Source organism: Blennius ocellaris (assembly GCF_963422515.1).
Source record: "Blennius ocellaris genome assembly, chromosome: 7".
NCBI classification, from domain to species: Eukaryota; Metazoa; Chordata; class Actinopteri; order Blenniiformes; family Blenniidae; genus Blennius; species Blennius ocellaris.
The window spans coordinates 19,308,930-19,332,194 of record NC_137656.1 but is presented as its reverse complement, the minus strand read 5'-3'; the positions used below and the strand labels follow the sequence as shown (position 1 = coordinate 19,332,194).

Here is a 23,265-nt window from a genome sequence, read left to right as displayed (position 1 = left end):
CACACACACACACACACACACACACACACACACATTGAATTTACATGTCAGTTACAATGCAAAGCTGGGTACAGGCGGACTAGAAAAGCCGGAGGACACACCCCTCACAGATCAGTTAGCAGACCCTCCTGGCCATGGTGAAAGTGTTTGCACTGGCTCATTCATGCACACAGACGTCCGCACGTCTGCTTGTTTGTTTTCCTCAAGATTGGATAGATGACTCTGCAGGGGCCTTACTTGAGATGGATGCTTAGTTTGACCTGGCAGTAAGTAAAATCTATTGTTTCATTACATCAGTCCCATGTCAGTGGTGATGCTAATAACTGAGAGTGATAGTTGAAAGCTGGAGTTTAGATTTAGCGGCAGATATCAAGGTGCAATAAACCAGTGGAAGACACAGGCATGTCAGAGAGTGTTTACAACAGAGGCACGGAGTGCTGCTTGTCTTTGCACTTGTTTGGGGACAAATTTCACTTCAACCCCCCCATATCTCACCATCTGCAGAGTATATTTCAATCTGAAGCCTGAAAAAAAACAAAAACTCAAAACTGAATCTATACATAGAGATGACATTCATAATTAAGAGGTTCCGTGTATTTCATCTTCTTTTTCTTGTAATCATCGAGACTAATATACTAAAATGCTTATTTTCTGCTGTAATCACCAGTCAGACTCCCTAAAACTTTGCTCTTTCCGTCTCTTTCAGAATGACACTCTGTCTCACTTAGTGTCTGTCACTGATGCCACTGTTATTATCCACATTGTGAAACAACCGTTTTATGCATGTCTGTTCTGGCTTAATATTGCTTTTGGGATGATGAAAAGTGACAGCCTTGATCAGCACTCATGCCTTCAGTCAGCTTCTTTTTTTCCTTTTCAAGCCTGCTCATCAAACACCTCTGAAACAGGGCAGTGACAGCTTTTGTTTCCTCCCAAACTTCACAGTGCAAACCGTAACTCTGGATTAACCTCAAAGCGAACGTAATACGCACTGATATGTGAGTTACAACAGGATGTTAGCTCCATACTTGGTTGTGGTTGTAGCCATCAGGAATTGCTTAAAAGATGAAGACCAGGTGGTTCAAGGGGCCAGAAGTGATCAGCCAGTGTGGGGCTCACTGACACTAAAAGTCACTATCCCGAGGAAGCTTTTCCCCTGTGGGTTAAAGATCATGACAGCAACATCTGGGGTCTGGTTCTCTGAGAAAAGAGCTGGAGAGCATGATACTGAGCATTATTATCATCCACTCCCCCTGTGAGCAAATGTCCTTGTAGGCAATAATTAAGAATTTTTCTTTGTGCTCTGTCAGTAGGGAAAGCTTAATACAGTATATCTGTGTGGTCTGCCTGTGGGGCATAAAAAAAAAAAAAAAGTAAAAACAAAAAAAAATAATGTTGCTATAGTGTTATTCAGAGCCCAGCCAAGTGTTGAGTAGGCAGTAAGTAGGCTAATTGCCAGTTTGTTTAGAGGAAGGGCACCCAAAGGGTTATTTGTCAAATGCAACGGCTGAGCCATAAATCTAGACTCACAATGCCAGGCAGAGAGCCAAGATGGGCTTTTTTTTACTTTGTTTCGCAAATATGAACACACCTGCCTAAACTGTGCGCTCCTGCAATACACAGTAAACGGTACAAGCAAATAACACAGATAAGCATCAAAGCAAAATATGACGTGGCTTTGTCTTTGATTAAAAAGAAAATCTTTATTTGTAAAATCGTTATTTGCAGTTACAACACCACAGTTATGTTCTGTTTGGTGGTAAGACATAATTGTTACTCTATTGTTAACCTGTCAAGACGCTCTTACGGGCATGTCGAGGAAAAAACCTCTCTGATTCCCAATCTACAATTACTAAATAATGGCAATGGAGTTATAAGATGTAATAGCTAAGGACTGTCACCACTGACATCCAGCTTGTTATTTTCTTTAATAACTTAAATTAAAAGGATTTTGTCAGTGGGCCTTCATCTCAGTTATTATTGTATCACCTTATTTAAAGATAGACAAAGCCCTCACTGGTGCTTCCCATCTGGGGGTGCGACCCCCTTGGGGAAGCTCCAAATATTCAATGGGGGGGGACCTCATCACTTGTCAGCTGAAACCATATTGAAACTGAAGCTTCCTGAAATTCACAGCAAAAGGATGAAACTACATTTTAATGCGTTTGTTAAAGTGGGTGTGTGTCTGTCAGGATTTGGTTTCACTTTGATGGTTTGGCAAATTAACGATAGGAGAAAGGGTCTGCTGGCTTTCTAAGAGGTAATCTGGGGGGAGTTTGAACTGCCGGTCTTGTATCTGTCTTTCTTTTCTGGTAAATTTGCATATTTGTGTGTGTGTGTGTGTGTGTGTGTGTGTGTGTGTGTGTGTGTGTGTGTGTGTGTGTGTGTGTGTGTGTGTGTGTGTGTGTGTGTGTGTGTGTGTGTGTGTGTGTGTGTGTGGACACACTTGCTACAACTGAGTGAGTGTGTGATGGTCCATCTCTCTGTTTCAGCCTGGTGAGAGCCTACAGACTTGTCTCGGCTTTACTCTACCTTTTGTTCAGATTTAGCTTTCAGCTTTTATGGGATAAACTCCAGCTTTGTGCTACCCAAGTAGAGTAATGCAGGTATAGGAGATCGACGGAGATCAACCGCCGCATAAAAAATCGTATCAGAATATTTGAAATAGTACATTTCAGGATCATAATGCACTCATGTTCCTTGTACATTGTCCCTTTCTTGCCTCATAGATGAAGCCGCTGACAGAAGTTCTCTGGGGTCATGAGACGAGTCTTCACCTCACTTTTATGTAACTCGACCTTCTGGACATCATCTTCATCCTGCCCTCGCCTGTGCCTGCAGGACCATGGGCAGTGTCAGCAGCGTCGTTAGCGGCAACAGCCTGAACAGCAAACACTGCAAAGCATCTGAGCACAGGTTAAAAGAGGGAACAAGTCACCACAGAAAGAGCGGCGGCTGCAGCCTGGATGAACTCCTGAAGTGCAGCTTTACTCAGTGCTCCTCAGCCTCCACCCATCCTTCCAAGGGCCTCTCACACTCACGCTCAGGAAGAAGTGAGGACTTTTTCTACATAAAGGTGAGGTCACACATTTTCAGATGATTTGCGAGTTCAACAAACAGCCTGTTTTAGTGACATTTGATTCAAATGTTTACCCTGGTTGTGCACAAGGTAAGCCAAAAGCCGAGGTCATTGTACCACAGAGAGAAAGCAATGGAGGACCGAGTGAACAGAGATGGTGAAACCGACATACGAATGCAGCCAAAACTGTTGCTCATGTCCGGAAAAATGACTGAGAAGGTATGTCTGGAATTTCTTATTTTATGCTTTATTTAAAGTAGAGGCTTGTGAAGAAATCTTCACACTTTTGGTCAGTTTTGGATTTGTATTATGCCGAGGTTTTGCACGGTTATCTCATCATAAAAATTAAAAGCAGTATGAAACAGAAATTCAAAGTCAATATTACTATAAGTGTCATGAAATAACAAAATATACTTGGTTTAATCCACTTAAGCCGATCGTCACACTGAAAACCACATTCAACCATTTTATGATTTGGCTGTTTCATGGTATTGAGTTTATGCCAAGGCACACACTAAGCAGGCCCTTCAATAAATACATTTCCAGCTAAGCCGTGTTGCAAGATGTGAAATTTGTGTATATTGTGTATGCATTTTGAGGGAAATTGCCAATCAAAAGCCATCTCCAAAAGAACAACGAGGTAATTAAAAAAAAAAAAAACATTATCTACAAATGAACATTTGGGAAAAAAATGTCAACGTTAAAAGGCCTGTTTCCAATTTTGGGACTCACACTTAAATCACACTGTTCAATAAACTACAGCATGTAAAAGTTCAGCATCTGTGAGAAAAATTAAAGCTTAAATTGCAGTATCAGCTCAATGCCCACATGGCCTCTTCTCCTGCCTCCGCTTCTTTACACCGACAAGAAGTATTGATCAAGAAAAGACTTCTTAGTAAAGACTCTTCTTCAAGCTTTAAAACAAACTTACAGATTGAGAAGATGTAATATGAGAAGAGGCATTTATTAGTAGATTCATTGGACACGGTGGCATCATGTTTAGGACTGTCGTCACAGAACGAGGAGACTTCTTCCAGGTATTAACCTGGACTGGGCCAACACATCCTCCTCACCATTATAACCATTGTCATCTGGGACAGTTTCTCGAAATGACAAAATGCTGGAACAGGCCGGTTACACTTACTAATTGTCTCAATTCAACGCATAAAACATTTTTCTTATTATGCATTTGGCCAAATGTGTCTTGCAAATTGTACAAGCACAGTCAAGCACAAAAAACCCCTTGTTGCTGTAAAAGTGAGTAAGTTCGTAAACTTGAAGGGGTGTTAATATTTTGTTATTGTCACACACAGCCATTCCAGCAATCTGCTTCTGTTTCCAGCCGAGTGGCTGCTGGGTTTTCGCTTCATAAAAGGCATGCAGACAAAAAAAAAAGTCGTTTCTGCAACGTCTATAAGACCAGATATTAGCTGAGATTACAATTTTATGTTCACTTTTACACACTCATAAAATGGATCTTTCCTATGCTTTACCTTCATGGAGCAGTTGGTATAGTTATTCCGACAAGTATTATGATTAGCGCCATCGTCTTTGAACTTGTAAAAGACTGACAACCTCACGTCAAACGTGGAGGATATAACACGCTCAGCAGGTGGTTTAAAGCGTAGCAGCTATTCCTTGTAGCCCGTGTTGGATCTTCCCAGAATATTAATCACCCTCTCCCAGATTAATGACCGAACAATGCCTTGATCTTCTCGGAGAAGTTATAGCTGTGCCAAGAATACGTTGGCAAACGGTAGTTTTCCTCAATGGGTCTTTATTCGCCAGGGACAGCGTGGAGCGAGGTGGAAGTAGAAAAAGGGGAATGAGACACAGGGGGTCAAAGAGAGTTTCAGGGGTAGATGGGGAAAGAAACAAGGAATGGCATCCTAGCCATGAAGTCAGTGAGAAGGAATGCTGAGCTCACAAGCTTTACCCCGTATACTTCAGCAATAGCTCACATTATTAATATCACAGAGAAGGGCTATTCATCTTCCCTCAGACAGCACACAGAGGAAAGATGTGGGATGCAGAGGAGAGGAGAAAAGACGGGAAGAATGGGGAATATGCTAAAGCTTGTGACATTCTTGGACAGCACAGATGGGTCGTGTGGTGTATAAGTTCATCTTAAAATGAGTTTTCTCTTTTATGACAATCTAGTGAATTTTACTTGAAACTACTGCTGTGTGACTTTTAATACTGCCAGCTTGAAGTGAAGCAATTCGGCACGCTTCAGTGGTTCTATTTCTAATAAGAAGAGACACAACTGGAGGAAAAAAAAAACGTCCATCCCTTTCATGTGTACAGACTTCTAGCATGTGACCATATTTATCTCTGTGAAAACTAGTGATGTTTTTTTTTGTAACTTTCAGGACACAACTCGTCCTTCTTCTTCTCTCTGCAGTGCTACATGAGGATGAACCTTTTGCAGTGCTGTCAGCTCAGGGAAGCCACTGAATATGAAAACAAAAACAGGGATGAGCACCCCTGACTGTGTGTCATTTCACTCTTTCAGACCTCTGTGGAGAAGTCATTGGTCCGTTCCACTGCCTTCAAACCCATAAATCCCTCAAGGACTTCCTCCACTGAGACAAGCCACCACAGCCTGGACCACATCATCTGTCCTTTGAAGAAAGCACGCAGCCCAAATATTAAACATACGCAAGACACCTTAGGTTATTGTTTATATTTGTAAACTGTTGCTTTCGAATGAGATTTTCTGATGTGAGGTGAAAGTCAGAAATACAATGTTATCCCTTCCTTTTCAGGGACTCTCTCTGACTCGGGACGCAACTCCATGTCTAGCCTGCCCACCCACAGCACCAGCGGCAGCCTAAGTGCTTCCACCGGCCCTGTCAGTCATGGTGATGGGAGCTCAGCTCTTGCAAGCAGCCTCTGCAAGGGAGAGCAGCCCAATTTCCCTCCGTGGGTCAATGGGAATAGCAATAACCTTGACTGTAGCTACAGGGCTGGTTTAAGCATCAGCGGGACGACACCTAAGGCTAATGAAGATTCTAGTTCTGCGCTTTCCGCTGATGAACCCCCCCTTCTGCCTGAAACTGCAGGTGGGATTCGGTCCCCCATTACAACAGATGAGTCGCTGATTGAACGTTTAGAACAAAGACTCCTAGAGAGAGAAAGTGAACTGCAGGAGCTACAGGTATTGAACTGTTAAAAGGAAAGCAGCATGTGCTCCTAATCAAGATGAACGCTTCTTATGGGGTACTTAAGACTGTCTTTTCTTTCCCGTTTCTAACAGGTGAGTTTTGAGGAGAAGGAAGCAGACACCAGCCAGCTGTTCGAGGACAGACAAAAGTACTGCACTGAAGAGGTGGAAGGGCTGAAGCAGCGATGCTCCACAAAGCTGAGACAAGTATCCCAAATGGCAGCAAAAACACATCAAGCACTCCAGCTGCAGGTCAGCCAGCTCCAGGTCAGATCCCACTTGCTGTCATTCAGCTCAACTCAGCTCGGTACAGCACATGCTTATGTTTACAATTGCGTGAATGAGTCATGTCAGAATGAAAATCTCTCTTGCAGACCGAGAATAAAAAGCTTCAAGAGGACATCGCCAAACTGACTCAAGAGAAGGATCTTGTTGAGCTCAGACTCAAGTCGTATGAGACGCAGAACACACAACTCGCTCCAACACTGGAGGAGACTCAGTGGGAGGTGAGTCATGAGTCATCGGTGGGATATAAATTGAGCATGAAATCTTTTAGTATTTGAAGCAGTGCAGTAAAATCTTGTACGGGCTTTGGTGAGCTCTAAGAATGTGAATGCTTCCATCACTAAAGTGACCTAAATTCACAATTTATCCACCATTTCACACAAAGTTTTTATTTTATAGGGAAGAATTCAAACACTAAAGTTTTATTGACAACAGTCTATATTTTCCTTTCATTAAAAACCTGCTGGATGTAACTCTAGCTCATTTTTATCCAAGCATGTGTATTATTACTATGGACTATTTTATTGCCTAAAGATCCTGACAACTGTTGAAAAAACATATATTACAATGTGAAAAGGATTTGGAGGACCAGTATTCAACTTGTGTATGTACCGGATACAAGCTTTGTGAGGTGGGGCTTCATGCCCCACATTTTGAATACTCCTGGATTGATAGCTCCTCCCTCCATACCTCCATAAAGAGCGCGCCCTCTACAGCCGAGTATGTTTTTCCATACGACCATGTCTCTAACATGTTCCAACATGGACAAATGACATCATTGCACCTTCTATGATATTTGTGGCCATCACAGTTTTCATATCAGCTGGAAGCGAGACATTGAAGAGAGGAGTAGAGTCACATAGGTACAGTGTCTAGTTTAGCTGCAAGGTTCTTGTCCTTTAAGAAGTATGTGTTTCTTCAGGGGTTGGTGGAAGTGGAGTATTGGATTCACATTGCTGCGCTGAGGTTAATGTTTCTTGACACTTTTGCCAACTTTGACTGTGGATCATAGGTCATAGTGGAGCTTACGGCTGGTTGCACTGCCCTCATATGGCCAACAATAGGGAAACAGTTGAAGCATATTAAAACCTATTCTCTACTCTTTCCCTTACTGTTGGCATGATATGCAAATGTGAAACCGATAGTTTTCCGTGCATGCAAATGTAACACAATTCTCTCATACTAATATTTAATGTTCATTACAGTTATCCAGCATTTCAGAGCGAGAGTAAATTCTGAAATGCCGAAATGAGTGCAAGTATAAAAGACTTTGGCGCAGCCAAAATTACATTTTACAATAATTCTTTGGATACTCACATTATTTTAAAAGAAAAAAGAAAAAGAAAATGCACAACATTCATTATTATAAAAATGTGTACGACTTGAAGGTTGAAGGTATAGGCTACATCAAAAATTAAAAGAAATACAATGGATGATTCAATGTATTATGCCATTATGGTGATTGATGGTTTAATTTTATTTCCCTTCCCATGCTGAGCTCTCATAATGACAATAATAAACTCTTTTATTTGTGTGATCTCATATGTCCAAATTTAGGTGTGCCAGAAGATGGGAGAAATCTCCTTGTTGAAGCAGCAACTCAGAGACTGCCAAGCGGATGTCGGCCACAAGCTAAACGAGATAGTGAGCCTCAGGGCATCTCTGAAGGATAACTCGGCAAAAATGGAAATGCTTGAGAAACAGAATAAAGACCATGAAGACAAACTGCACTCTCGCTCTATTGAGGTTGAGGTTAGTTCGCCAGTATTGACTGATTTCACAATGGAGTTGAAATAAGGATACAAATAATATTCTCACACAGCCTTTTTGGAGTCTTTCTGTTGGAGGAAAAAAATAAATAAATCCTGCAATTATGTGTTTCATTTGACAGCGACCTGTCCAGTGTAGTGTTTTTAATTTCCATGCTTTAGCAGACTTAATCACAGTCTTGAAACATGAGCTTGTTTGACACTTTCCATAATTAAGGCCATTTATATCACTCAAAATATTCTTCCTAATTGCTGCCTCTGTCTGCATATTTTCCATCTTTTTAATTTCAGGTTTGCCAAAATGAGCTCCAGCGCAAAAAGAATGAGGCTGATTTTTTGAGAGAGAAAGTGGGCAAACTGGAAAAGGACATTCAGGGAATGAAAAAGGACCTCGCAGCAGCCAAAGCGCAGAGGCTGCAGCACAGCTTGCAACTTGGGGCCCATTCCCAGACTCAGACCTTGGAAAGTCCAAACCAAGGTTCAGACACTCCAGGCCAAGGCCAGGTGGACGAAAACAGGGAACACATCTCCAATGAATCGCTCCAAAAAGAAGTGGAGAGACTGAAGCAGCAGCTCAGTGAGGAGAAGAGTGTTCAAGAGAGGCTGGCAAGCAGCTTTGAGCAGGAGCGGCAGACGTGGAACAAGGAGAAAGACAGGGTCATCAAGTACCAGAAACAGCTCCAGGTCAATTACCTGCAGATGCACAGGAAAAACCAGGACCTGGAGAGGATCCTGAAGGAAGTGACAGCTGAACTGGAGAGCCGAACAGAACTTGGCATGGACCTTCCCTACAGCTCAGGATTACAAACTTATGACGACGTAATTGCCACAGAGATTTAAAGGGAGCAGGATTTCACATAATTTCAGTAACTCTGACACAGACTCTGAAGTGGGTTTTTTTTGTCATTCCAGATAATTATCTTCCACACATGCAGAGAAGGAAGCATACGCACTGCTAATTAGTTTTTTACATGGGTTATTTAATAGAATTATATAATCTAGGGGGAAAAAACAATCCTATTAAAATAGATTTTAATGTGTACACTCTTTTAAGCAAATACTGTTATTTAATGTTCAACAATAACTTATTTTATTTTTTTACCCATGCTGTTAAACAGATTCACTTAATATTCATTTCATTCATAGATTGTAGATTATGCACAAAAATAAAGGGCATTTGCGTTTGGTAGATTATTGCTTTGCAGCAACACTGGTTGGGAAAGCATGTTGGGGTTTTTTTAACTATTGGAAAGACTCTTTGGTTCTCTTTTGAACCATGCTACATTTAAGAAACATGCATTTGTGGGATGAACAGCAGGGCTGAGTATTCAGGTTGCACACACATACATTTTGCCAAATCTCCTCCTGCCAACAGATGTTCTTTGCTGTTGCGGTCGACTGTTGTTTTGAGTGTCAGGTACTCTCAGGTGCTGATGGGCAGGTGTCTAATTGCCACTTTTGCTTTTGAAGATAAATCACGATAAGATTCTGCAACCAGTTGTGATCCTATATCTTCACAGTCCAGGACCAAACTCTATCCTCCGAGAGGGGAATTCTAAGCCCCAAAGAGCAGGTGTAGCTCAGACTGTAGACACTGGGCGGCGGTGGCTCAGTTGTCAGTGTTCATCCTTCAATCAGAAGATTGTCGGTGCAATCTCCAATCATCATGTTCGTATGTCGAAGTGTCATTGAGCAAAACATTGAACCTCAAACTGCTCCTTGTGGAGGGATTGAGTGCACTATGGAATGTGGCAGCCATGTCCATTGTTTTTGGGTCAGTTGTTGTGAGGTTGGTAGAGTGGTCATTCTTTGATATGGAGGTTGTGGGTTCGACTCCCAAATATCCCCTATCCGTGTGTCGAAGTATCCCCAAACCCCAAACTGCTTCCTTTTGAATTGTATAAGATTTATCACAAAGGAACATTGCTATAACAAAGAAATAACCTCCCAAACATAAACTACATTAACTTTTGAGCATAGTTAGGTTTAACAAATCATGTCGTTTTTTTAATCAATTTCATTCATTAATACAGGCCAGACAATATGACTCATCTGTGATATCATTATAGTCCTATATGGTAACACACAATAAGCATGTTGGTTGCTGAAAATCTGTCTTCTGTAGCATGACAAAATGACTGTGATATATCATCTAATGCAGTGTTTTTCAACCTTTTTTGAGCCAAGGCACACTTTTTTGTTTGGAAAAATCTCGAGGCACACCACCACCCAAAAATGTTAAAATGTGAAACTCTGTAGCCTATATTAACAATATAAAGTCGTTCGCATCAAAGTTTTATCAACAGGAATCAAATAAATACAGAAAAAAAGTATTTGCCAATTTCATTTTTTTATATTTTTACTCACTCAGTGTGAAAACTGGGCCTGATGGATGAAGAGCTGAGATCCTGGTTCACATTCTTCCTTTTCAAAAACTTCTCCATCACTGTCACTGACAGTGCTTTGATACAAGATGGGAGCAGCGCAAGTGGTGGTGATTAACGAGACTGACGCCTGTTAAGTTTCGATTTCACTGGCAAATTTATGTGCTGCCATCTATTGGCGAAGAGTATTTATACATGATTACTCTTCAACACACTGCTCTCACAGCTGACAGCGGCTGTGAGAGCAAATGATTTTTAGAAAAAAATGTGAAATTGGATACTTTCCCACGGCACACCTGACTATATCTCGCGGAACACCAGTGTGCCACGGCACAGTGGTTGAAAAACACTCATCTAATGTACATGTAGGTCCTTAAACCATTTTAATGTTACTGTATGCTCTCATCCACATTTCTAAATAGGTGTGAGCACAGAAAGTCATCTCAGAACTGTTTCCCTTGTTGTTTCTACTCTGCACACATATCTTGTGTTATTGGTTATTGTAGCCACAACGATGTCAAATGTTTCACATTTTCAAAACGCATGTCAAAACCATCTCGAAATGTCAACACATGTTCACCCGTTGATATAGAATATAGGTCGATATGCAGACACACCACGGTGCAGTAATATTTTATAAAACTGTCAGTATATTTTTGTCACTCTGCAGCTATTGTTACATTTGAACTTTGTTACTGAGAATATTTCACTGGTAAGTAAACTCAACCTGCAAGTCTTTCTGTGTGAATGTTTCTATATGACTCCCGGAGCAAACATTTATATTGAATATGATTGGCCAAAAATGTATGACTGCAATTATTTCAATACACAAGCAGAGAGATATGTTTAAATCAGAGGACTGCTTTGCAAAGAAAAGGATAACAGTGTAATGAAACAAACCTATTGTCAGAACCAATTAAAAGAAGGACTCGTTACTACACTCCCAATATGCAACATTAATTCATGGTCCATAAATGTAGATAATACGACACAATCCCCTGACAGGAACCAACGGCAAATGTGATCATTGAATTTCTGCTCTGTGGGCGTTTGGAGGAAGGAATATTAAATGGGAGCTGCATAGCATACAATAGCAATAAAGTCAAGTATTTTTGAGAAAAACTATATAAAAAAAAGTAATCACGCAGCTACGTGTACCTCTACCACAACATTGTTCATCCAACTTTGTGACAGCTAACTGGCACTGTTCCACAGCCTTCCTATCAGCAGCTCCGACCATTTGGCTTTGCTATTTCAGAGTTATTCTTCCCCAAACAAGGGTGAAGTCATTTGTGAAGCCAAACTTTAACTGCTCCACCTACGCAATGCACACGAGTTTGCATAGAAAGGCAGTCAAGCAGAAATATACTGCATGTATGCCCACCATGCAGGTCAAGAATATGTGGCAATCTGTGTTGCAAGGCTGCCTCAGATTTCCCAGCTATACACCATTACATTACATTATCACAGCAGGTCAGGGGGGATTTGGAAACAGACAGGCTAAGTGCAATCTGAGGTGAGGTGCCGTAACCAGTGGCACTCAAACTCGAGTGACTGGTAAGTGCTTTGCATCTCGCCTCACGTCGGGCCATATCACAGAAAAGTGGCCCAACTGGGAGGCGGAAAAATGATAGTTGATATTGCAGTCAGTGTGAGAAAAAAGAAAACAAAAAAAAATACTTGCACATAAACAAATTCAAGTGAGGAGCGGCTTGAGCACCTTGGGAAAAAAATCCCCAGTGAATTAGCCGATGTGCTGAGGTAGAATTGGAAATGAGAAAACCCACAAAAAAAGCAGCGGTACAAACGTGTAGGTGATTTGTAACGCGACAAATGTTTGTCATCTGTGCATCAGTGCACAGCACTTCTGCTCATTTACAGAGCCACATTCCGGAATTCAGTTTACATAGAAGTCTTAATTTATTGACAAACTCATTCAGTCGAATCCCAGAAGAAGAGATGCCACATGGGAAATAGCTGTTTTATTTATGCTAAAAACAAGACATTTCCATCAAAACCTGCTTTTATTGACCATTAAGACCATCCTATAATGGATCTTTTGTTAAAAGAGTGAAATTGTCTATTTATGCTGTAGACTTTGTGGCTACAATAATTATATGTAGAAGTATTCAATTTAGAAGAAAAAAAAGAAAAACGTCTTGACAAGCAAATTCTCTCTTGAGCCATGGAAATACATATGAATGCTGTTAATATATATTCAAAACTGTCTTCAGCTTCACTCTTTGTGAGACCCTCATTATCACTCTCCATTCATCTTGAGCTTATATAATGACAATATTGTTTTCTTCTCCCATCTAATCATCTTAATTTCAGCCTTTTGATAGTGTTTCCTTACGCACACAACAGCTATTTTGCATCTCCACTTCTGTCATAACTGAGCCAATGGGCCCCAATCACAACTGAAATCAAATTAAAGTCCATTGTCAGTGCATGTGGCTCCCTGTCACCGACATGAAAGGAGGACCGTAGTGACGAGATAACAAGGAATTCAAAGTCACTGCTGTGGCAAGAAGAAAAAAAATGTCCAGCTGGGTGGGCGACTGGGATTTCTACCTCAAAATAACCAGAAAAGAAACATCACCAGTTCTGACACAATATGCAAAAAATAAACACAGAACTTGATGCAATCTCTTTTTTTCTGATTCATGTAATAAGCAAACAGCCATTCGTAATGTAGTTTAAGAGAAATAACCCCCCAAAATGTTCCTTTAGACTCTGAAAGTGCAGTTTTACATTTGACCTTTTTTATATAACATCTACCTTTTTTTGATCTCTGCATGTTGGAAGTAATGGATTTTTTTGAGAGTTAGTTTTGATAGACATCTCTTTCATGAATTGAGCAGAACATACAGAGTTTGGGTCTAGCAGATGTCCATGTGATTGGACAGCAGTCAGGCAGCCGTCTGAGGACACCGGGTTACAATTTGGCCCTGCCCTGCGGTGACATGATAATAACGCACTCATATCCTGCTGTGATTCTCCTGATCGGCTGACAGTCCAGCACAAAAGGGGCCTGAATTCATTAGTAACGGGGAGGTGCACCCGTGAACCTGTTCAACATGCAAAAAAGGGGATTTATGGCTACACTCTCACAACCAGCACATGTAATAAATTCCCAATTTCAGCTATCCGTGGAGAAAACTATTGCATTCATACAAAACGACGGTTTGCACTTCATTTCGTGGCGCAACCTTCACCTCCAACAGTATAATAAATATTCCATACCAGTAAATAATAGATGAGTCAATAACACTGTATCAGTTTCTACCTCGCCCTCATTACTCATTACACACTCACATACTCAAATGTGCTGTATCCCAGCCATACCCCTAAGCAATTAGTTGCTCTAAAATATCAGGGGGCTAGTTACCCAGGCGTGTATTTCATATTTTTATTGGTTTATTTGGAGACCTGAATGCGGACTGGACTATCGCAAACACAGCCGAGGCAAATCCCCAAGCTCCTCTGCAGTCAGCAAAGTAATTGGGGAGGGAGTCCCAAAGGGTCTTCGTATAGTGCTGAAGCCTTTGCTCCCGACAAGTTGAAATGGCAATAGAGGTAGATAGGAGTTACTGTTTGTGTGTAAGCATGTGTGTTCAAGATGTACCTACAGGAGGCGGGTTGAGCAGTCGGAGTGATTAAGCCCACAGTCTCGGGATATTTGTTGGTTGGCTGGGAGGCCATCTGGTTCCCCGACCCCCCCTAGTAACAGCGCCCATGGTTACCCAGGTCTGTGGAGATGTCGAATTCTGCTCATGGGGCTTTGGGAAGGGGTGCGTGATGGTGGAGGTGAGAGGGAGCTGTACGGATGCCAAATCAAGGCCCCCGAAGCTTAGAATTAGTTAATTAACTCTATCTCTCACACAGAGAGAAACTTCCTTTGTAAGCAATTCTACCATTCATCACAGTTTGACTCGTTCACTCTGAAGCTTTGCATAGTATCAGCTTGTGGAATTAGCCAGAACACTTGAATGTAGAATAATAAAAAAATAATAATAATTGAAATAAGTGTCTAAATAACATTACATAAACAAAAAAGTAAAAAGGTCAATTTAGAAATGGAAACATTTATTTCATTAGCGATCAGCTTTAAATATTAACTGCAGCTCCGTACCAAATGCTTTATCTGCATTTTCCACTGATAAGATTAAGAGGATAAACAATTTCGTTTAGACATCGACTTTTCCAAGGTAACTCAACATATCTACTGAAGATGGTTATCACATTTCCAGTTACTGTGGCAGACATACATGCCAAGCATTGTCAAATGTGTAAATCTACATCCATCCATCTTTTATAGTGCTTTATCCAACTTGGGCCCGCAGCGTGCTGGAGGCAGTCCAAGCTGACTATAGATGAAGGCAAGAGTCTATACCTTGACAAACAGACATTCGCTCACATTCACTCCCACACGCAATTTAGAATCACTCTGGAATCCATTTTGAACTGGAGTGACTGGAAAACAAACAAGCATTGAGCATAGAGCCAACTCAGGATTCTCTGTATGAAGTGAGATTTCACCATTATGCAGTGGTTAAATCTACATATTTTTACAATGACTGGCATTCATGCTAAAATACATGTAAACACGCACATGCACACACTTCTCAATAAATGTCTGTCCTTTTCAGTTTTCCAGCGAGACATTGTGCACTGAGATAAAATGATCATATCCAGAGGTGATGATAAAACGAAGGTGAGTCGCATTGCAGCCATTCAGCTGAAACAGAAAAAAGAAGTGGTGGCTCAAAAGTCTAGACCTTCACAACCTTTAAACAAGAATATTGTAATTTCTACTTACTGAAATTGCATTTGATTGAAGGTGTCCTTCAGTACTTTCAAATTCTGCAAAAAAAGAAAAATTAGTTGTTAATCCCACTTTCACTTCTTTGGCATTCAAATGAAATGTGCAGCCATAAGGTGTTGAAAGACTTACCTTTCTCTGTAACAAACTCAAACTGAGTCGTACGTTGTGAGGTGTTCTTTTCTATCTTTATATGCTTGACTGCAAATAAAGAAAAAGACGTCAAGGTAGTGTTACTCCAGAGAGGCACTACCCAAAACACATGTCCAGGACATGTTATAAGTTGTGCAAATTACCTTGATAGTCGTTTGACCTGAAGTTAATTGACGATCTGTCTTTGGGTAGCTCTACTACATATGCAATCCAACTTTTTTTTAAAGTCCCAGAAGTACAAAAACATAAATAAATAACTGAAGAACAGAGAGACTGTTGTTGGTTACAAATAGCACTTTTAGAGACAGTGCTGTCTAAAATAATAATTAACTGCATTATGACTTTGATAAATAATATTTATTGCAGTGATTGTATGCTCAGTGATAAGGATGTAACTTAAGCTGTGATTTACTTTTGATCATATGATTTGTTTTCTTTTAAATCATTACTGTGGACTAAGTATATGTTGAAATGTGCACATGGAATTTAAAAGATATTGAGTCATTCTGTCTTCCAAACAATAACTCATTAAGAAAATGACTTTGAGCATATTGCATCTCAAAATACTGTAGATGGTGCAAATATGGCAAGCATTTATCATGAAATAATACACCATATTCAGAAAAATGAATTACCGACCGTCCAGGAACATTATGGACATGCTGTTTTCAATTAGTTGTGGGGGGGTGTCAGATTAAACCCATGAAAATAAACATTTCAAAGTCATGAAAGTAACTGTTTCCTGCTTTTGTTATCTGTAATAGAAGCTCTTGGATGTCACCATGATAATAAATTGTGTTCAAAATAGTTTAAAATAATGTTCTCATTTTGTATAGAAAGTACTTGGGGTATACAACATTCATAAAAAACGTCCCTTCTTTTTGAACTGCTATATCTTTTCTTTATCCAACTTTTCTTTACCGAACATTACAGTGAAGTCAAACACTAGCAGACACATCAATAATAATAATACTTGTCTTATCATGGTTAAAGCCATATAACATTATGAACTGTGTTGCCTACATTAACATGTTTGACGTGGTTTTTTTTAAGCTTCAGAGAAAAATTGTTATCAGAAAGACCGCAGATATTTCTGTGAATTGAATTGGAAGACTTAAAAGGATTCACAACCATGATCAGTTAATTTGTCGTGACAGCAGCTCCTTTATAAGTTGCTTCCCACTCTGTCCAAACACTTGATCTGAAGAAGAACTCACTAATGGGAACCATAACTCAACTGTTTGGAGGCCTAACTTCTGCGTGGTTGCTCAAACAAACCTCGATATTCAGTTGTATGACTACTTACCGTTATAGCTGTCCACAGTCACCGTAGCGATCTGCGTGGGCTCAGCAAAGCGAATAATAAACTCCTGAGGAAACATCCCGGTGGTCATCCAAAATGTTTTAGTGTTCCTGGGTGGGGGAGACAAAGTAGCTTCACATTTCAAGACTAATTTAGGACGTAGTAAAAAAAAGAAAAGGTGTACCCACCCATCGATGATGTTTTCAGCAGAGTGATTCTCATCGCTGGAGGTCGCGAGCGCAACTTTGGCTCCGAGGGAGCCTAAAGACTTATTAATCATAACGTTATCTTTAATATCTGGTCCAAGACGATATCTACAGTTTAAGCGCGATTAACAAGGTTTCGGGAACAACTAGTTTCAGCTGTTGCCAAGCCAACCAGTGAGGCGCACAATATCAACGTCACCGGTGGCTGACGTCACAAATTCGACGCACGTTGTTCCTCTGTTTTCTGGACGCTAGCTGTTAGCAGTTAGCACTGAAATAAACACAAATCCACATGGCGAACGGATGCGAAGAAGTGCTGTTCACACGGGGAACCGGACAGGTGAGACAATATGTACTAGTGAGTGTAAGATAGCATCGCATAATGTACCAGATGTTGGTGGAATCGGTGAGCGAAGCCATCATCAGTGTAGCTTTAGCCTATAAAGCGGAAAAAAACTGATCAACACAGAGATGTAACATTACCGAGGATTCTGACTGTGTGACTGACAAAGTGATTTTCTTTGCTGTACTTGCCACAGTGTAGTGAGACAAATTTCAGGAAACAATGTCGTACACAATGTGTTCCTCACATTAAAAGGATGAGCTAACAATGTGTGCAAAGTATGTGATTTTTCTTTTTAAAATTGTTTTGCAGAGTGACGATTCGGATATTTGGGACGACACGGCTTTGATTAAAGCTTATGACAAGGCAGTGGCTTCATTCAAGGTACACAACATGTTTTCCATGTCTCGAGAGAGATGAAGTGTAACTTTACAAAGTGAAACTAACTGTGCATGGGGATCCGAGCATGGTGCATAAATTAATAAAAACAAATCTATGCACACAAAATAGATGTGCAACAACGGTTCATACGAGACCCCGCCGCACTATCTCACCATCTTGAAACAAGAACAAAGACATTCTTCAGTTTGTGCAACTGAACCATTGCTAGTCTACGTACAAGTCACAACCCATACTTGCAGTACAAAACACTGGAAGAGTCAGAGAATCCTTTAGTTTGACTTAAAGATAGAGATTCATTTTCTGCTTGGCGTTTCATTTTTTGACCTTCTGTGCCAGACTGCCCTGAAAGGTGAGGAGGAACCACAAGCCTCCAGGAAGAACCAGCCAGGAAAAAAACGAAAAAACAACAAGAAGAACCTGAGCAGAAAAAAACCCAATGCCCCTTCAGATAAAGAGGTGAGCTGAAATTTTGTTATTGTTAGTTTCAATGACAAATCAACATGGACACTTTTTAATATTCAGTTGTGGACGAAGTGTTTCTCAATTCTCCTCTGTCAACTCATGAAGTGTTTCAATCATATTTAGTTTGCTTCAGTCCCGTAGAAAACAAACGTGCCATTGTTGCCTCATGGTATCTGTGTTGTGTTACAGTGGCAGGTTGGGGACTTGTGTAGTGCGTACTGGTCAGAGGACGGCCAGCTTTATCCAGCCACAATTTCCTCCATAAATGAGACGAGGGGCACTTGCGTCGTGGTTTATACAGACTATGGCAATGAGGAGGAACAGAACCTGGGAGATCTGCTCTCAGAGATTTCTGAGCTTGACGAAGAAGTAAAGGTACCGACATCCCGAAATGTTTTACAAGATTTTGTTGTAGAGGAACATATTCGAAGCTGACAGGTGATACAAAGTGTGATATAATGTTAATAACTGAGATCTTGCTAGGTATCGCCTGGAAATGAACATGTATATATAAAAAATATTAATCTGCTCAAATAAATTCCAAATTGTGTTGTAACTAGAAAATTGCTAACGTCTTGCAAGGTATTTCTAACATGTCTAATATTTTTTTCTCCCCCTAAAACTTTGTGTCAATTTGATCTGAAGCCATTTTAGAAATATTTCTAAAAACAATACAGTCCATAACTACTGCATAGAAGAAAGAAAAAAAAATCAATCAATCAATGCTGAAGCAACGTGTTTGTGCAACTTGCAGGTAAAAGAGGTGGAATCATCAACAGAAGAGAGTGACAGATCAACAACACCAAACCAACACAAACAACCACAACACAGCAAAGCCCAGAAGTCAAAAGCCCACAAAGAAGCTCCTCCGATGTGGGGTCCTGGGTTTCCTGGGTTTCCTCCTGGCCCGCCACCCATGCACGCTTTCAGACAGGTAAGAAGAATCACTCCTCAGAGAAATCCTTTCAAACAGAAGAAAACTTGTACATTTGGTCGGAAGGAGGCAGACTCTTTGCAGAAGCTAGTAAAATGAGATGTAAGCAATAAAGGGTTTACTGTGTGAGCATTAAAAAAAGAATATAAACAACAACCTCCCAGAGATCATTTATTGGAGACGTATTGAACAGAAACTCTAAATGGGTTTTTATCTTCATGGCACGACAGGCAGTGTGGATAAAACTGCACAAAGCTAAACATGTCCAAAGTAGAAATGAAAAATGATCCTTTTTTTTTTTTTTTTATCCTAGTATTTATTTGTCTGCTGATCTGGATGAGGACCTCGCGATCTTGCAGTGGATTAGCACCTTCATATTAGGAGATTGTTGTGTGTTCTAGTCCGAGCCAGGCCGGGCCCTGTGTATGGTTTTCTCTGGATACTCCCATTTCCTCCCGCAGTCCAAAAAAAGCACATATTTTAGGCTAATTTGTGACTTTAAAATTGTACATTGGTGTGAATTTGAGTAGTTTGCCGCCTCTTTGTGTTTACCCTGGGACCGGCTCACATTTCCCTTCCCTATTGTTAGCAGGCTCCAGCGTTTTACAAACTTGAAATAGATATAATGGCATGGGAGATGGATGATCTTCAGTACAATTTTCAACCAGCTTCTATCTCTTGTCTCGTCTTGCAGGGAGGTCGCAAGAGATCTGATGGTCACGGGCCTGTACCTCCTCCCTGGCCCCCAATGATGCCTTTTGGTCCCCCGGTGAGTTGAGACTTTATACTCATTTCTACAAGTGTAAAAGCTGCAGTCCACGGTTTCTTTAATTAGTTAATTCTACTGGACACATCGAAAAAGTACCAATCAGATCAGTGTCTTAGATCTGCAGTATGATCACATGATATTATGCACTGCAATGGAAAATAAAATAAGTTAAAATGCTTCAGAACAAACAAAATTTTTGTATTGAAGTTTTAGAAGGATAATCGGTTTTCAGTTGAACTGATATTTCATCATACTGGACTTCATAAGGTGAACTACATGTTTCAGTTATAGCTGTTGGAGTTTAAATTAAAGTTTTGTTGCATTTTAAAATCTCTTAGTGGTTATGAGCAATGGGAGAAGACAAATAGAATTCTGAACAATAAATATTTAACAAATATTTGTCTTATTTTATTGACCTACTGGATTCTCTAAATGTGTTTTAATAACCAGAATGTCTTAAATACAGTGTAATCTCTCCAGTGTCCTCAGCTTTTTCCTCGCACAGATCTCCCTCATGGTTTCCCTCCAGCCTTCATCAATGTCATGCTCTGGTCCTGCCTGCACCTTACCATAGCGTGTCATCCCTGCTGTCGTCCAAAACATTTGAGATGCAGCATTTTACAGCGTTTGAACAGCTTGTTCATGATGTCCAGCACCTTCAGCTGGCTGGTCATCCTTTCAGTACGATATACTGCTGAGTCACAGTTCAATTCTTGCACCAGACGTTTGACATGCTCCTCTCATTTCTAACGCGACTGTTGTGCAAGACTCCACTTGACACTGGTAGCTGAATATTGGGCCCTGAATAGAAGATGACCACTTTTTTTTTTTCCAGACACATTTCCATGAAAAAAAAAGAAAAGGCTTGTGTTAAATTTAGATTAATATGGTATGTAGGATATCAGTGACATGGTGGACACACCTTTAATATGCTGTCGATCCATCCACTTCAGATGATCCCTCCTCCTCCACCAATGAGCCCTGACTTGGTGGACGACGAAGCCCTGGGGAGCGTGCTCATATCCTGGTACATGAGTGGATATCACACAGGATACTACCTGGTATGTGATATAACCTCTGTAAAGGACTCGCAGATGTGAATTACAGATACTGCAATTTTAGCAATGCAGCAGATGGTATATGTTGTTTCTCACTTTTTTCTATTTGTTTATGCTGCACTTGCTTCCATGCCTCAGAGCTTGAACAATCTCTTCATCAGCTCCAGGGACATGTTAGTTTTCCAAAATGGATGCGTAGTGATATTATTTTCCTTTTTTGCAGGGGTTAAAACAAGGACGGAAAGAAGCTGCCAACTGGAGCAAACTGCACCACAAATGAAAGGTTTAGCTTGATCAACTCGGGCCTCACTTGAAGCAGAACCTGTTGTTTCCTTTTGTTCATCTTCCTCGTTTCGAAATGAACTTTTGACGTAGTGGAAGAGATTTTTGTATTCTTTGTAAATATAATAAAGGCTATCACTGCAGAGTTGATAACTGTCTCCGTATGTTCTTTTATTACACCATTTGAAATATTTATTGGCTTAGGATGTCAGCTGGCACTTGATTGTGCACTTGTCGGTGACGTGGTTGTAATGGCAAATACTGTCCAGCAGAAGTCAGACTAGTGTAATGTATTACCATAGTAAAAGACGTGCCTAAGACACATAATGGACTGCTGTCTAAAATTAAAATAATGTCCTCCATCAACCACTGCTTTCCGCTTCTGCTAGCATGTGAGCTCTACACCTCTGTCTCTGAGCTCGGCTTGATTGCGATTTGGATTTGAGTTTTAGTCCCTCTGGTGTTTTCTGTGCAGTTAATTCAGAGAACCGTTCCAGTAAATGCCTCTGCATTGAAGCTCCCCGTTTTCCCCCGAGGTTCTGCCTCGTCCACCACCCAATATGTGAGCGCATCCATCATGTTTGCTACCCGTATCAGATGGGTCCATATTTCAGGATGATAGTAGGCATGGCTTCAGCTACCGACAGCACGACACATTGAACTTGCTGTGCGGATAAAGATTGATTCACAGACAAAACCAGTGAGACACTGATCATCGAAAGATGTTTTGTCTAAATCGCTTTTTACACCTGACAAATTCAACCTTCAAGCAGAAGCTGTAGAAGGTTAAAACTAAAATATTTAGATTTTTCTTAATAAAAAAAAAAAAAAGGTCACTTGGTGATACAGCTGCACATGCATTCATCACTTGTGGCTCAACCATATAGTGCAGGGATAACTTTGGGTTATACTTGCATCCTTGTTATCCTGCTAGACTCTATTTTTTGCTTCAGCAGGAATGCTTGAGGTTTAATAAAAATGTAAGAACAGAACGGGAAGTAGGGCAACAGTTGCAGATACTGTACTCGGGCTTATATTTAGAAGATAGAAAACCACATGTAATTACAGTGAGGGGAACCACAGTCTTTCTGCTGATCCTGTTGGGTCTTTCATTCCATGAAACAGAAGCTGAACAGATTTCCCATATTCCTTAAACTGGTGATTCTCTGCCCGCTCCCACCCACTCCTCTGCCTCAGAACTGGTGGACCATTGATCATACTGTATCTGTGTTTGTTTGAGTTATGGAGGAACAGAACTGGGTTTTGTGGCAGGCTGTAACAGTATGATTGTCTCATGTTTTTTTCATACCATGTGATCTTCCTCCAGCTGCTCCTTTGCCATTGCTTTCTGAGTGAAGAGCCGTCCCTTTGTTTGTGTAGTGACTGCGGTTGGCATTTTATAGCCCACTGTGACTGTCGGCATTTACTGCTGAATTTCATTCCCACCGTAACAGTCACTTTTGATTTTGCTTGTTTTATGTGCATGTGTGTGCTGGCTATGGACAGAAAGCGGGAGAAGACAGAGGGATGGTAACGGGGGGGGGGGGGGGGGGGGGGTGGGGGGTTACAAACAGAATATGCACTATAAAGTAGGGGTGATAAACCAGACCTATCTTTTCCCCCCACAGATGGGTTTAAAATCTGCCACAGCAAAGCCTGCACATAAGCCCATTGCTTGCCTGACTCTGCAGCAGGCTGAGCTGCCCAAAGGGCTCAGTGGAGTCCAGTGAGGAGTTAAAAAGGGGGTCAGACCTAGCTTGAGAAAGCACTGCTCTCCTGCGTGACTGTCTACCCCCTACTGACCACAGCGGCATGAGGCGTGTAAACATAATCTGCATTTCACAT

At 40.9% G+C, this 23,265-nt stretch overlaps 3 protein-coding genes across 3 annotated transcripts; 2 read left to right on the top strand and 1 right to left on the bottom strand.

The window, feature by feature from the left end:
* Positions 1-2,845: 2,845 nt before the first annotated feature.
* lzts1 (leucine zipper, putative tumor suppressor 1) lies at positions 2,846-11,259 on the top strand (the record flags this gene model as incomplete). The annotated part of the gene is made up of 8 exons (XM_080499813.1): positions 2,846-3,076; positions 3,170-3,298; positions 5,595-5,754; positions 5,848-6,239; positions 6,339-6,512; positions 6,620-6,751; positions 8,088-8,282; positions 8,591-11,259. 8 exons carry the CDS (start codon positions 2,846-2,848, stop codon positions 9,137-9,139), a joined length of 1,962 nt encoding a protein of 653 aa, XP_080355939.1. The 3' UTR covers positions 9,140-11,259.
* Positions 11,260-14,836: 3,577 nt separating this feature from the next.
* Positions 14,837-17,264, bottom strand: hspb11 (heat shock protein, alpha-crystallin-related, b11). Its single transcript, XM_080499558.1, has 5 exons — positions 17,153-17,264; positions 16,968-17,074; positions 15,641-15,709; positions 15,506-15,549; positions 14,837-15,424 (listed from the first exon to the last, which is right to left on the bottom strand). The coding sequence occupies exons 1-5, from the start codon at positions 17,242-17,244 to the stop codon at positions 15,332-15,334; spliced, it is 405 nt and encodes a 134-aa protein (XP_080355684.1). The 5' UTR covers positions 17,245-17,264; the 3' UTR covers positions 14,837-15,331.
* A 129-nt stretch (positions 17,265-17,393) lies between these two features.
* On the top strand, positions 17,394-21,558 carry smn1 (survival of motor neuron 1, telomeric). Its single transcript, XM_080499815.1, has 8 exons — positions 17,394-17,510; positions 17,826-17,897; positions 18,252-18,371; positions 18,567-18,752; positions 19,132-19,311; positions 20,006-20,080; positions 21,034-21,141; positions 21,362-21,558. Exons 1-8 carry the CDS (start codon positions 17,463-17,465, stop codon positions 21,416-21,418), a joined length of 846 nt encoding a protein of 281 aa, XP_080355941.1. The 5' UTR covers positions 17,394-17,462; the 3' UTR covers positions 21,419-21,558.
* The last annotated feature ends 1,707 nt before the right edge of the window (positions 21,559-23,265 follow it).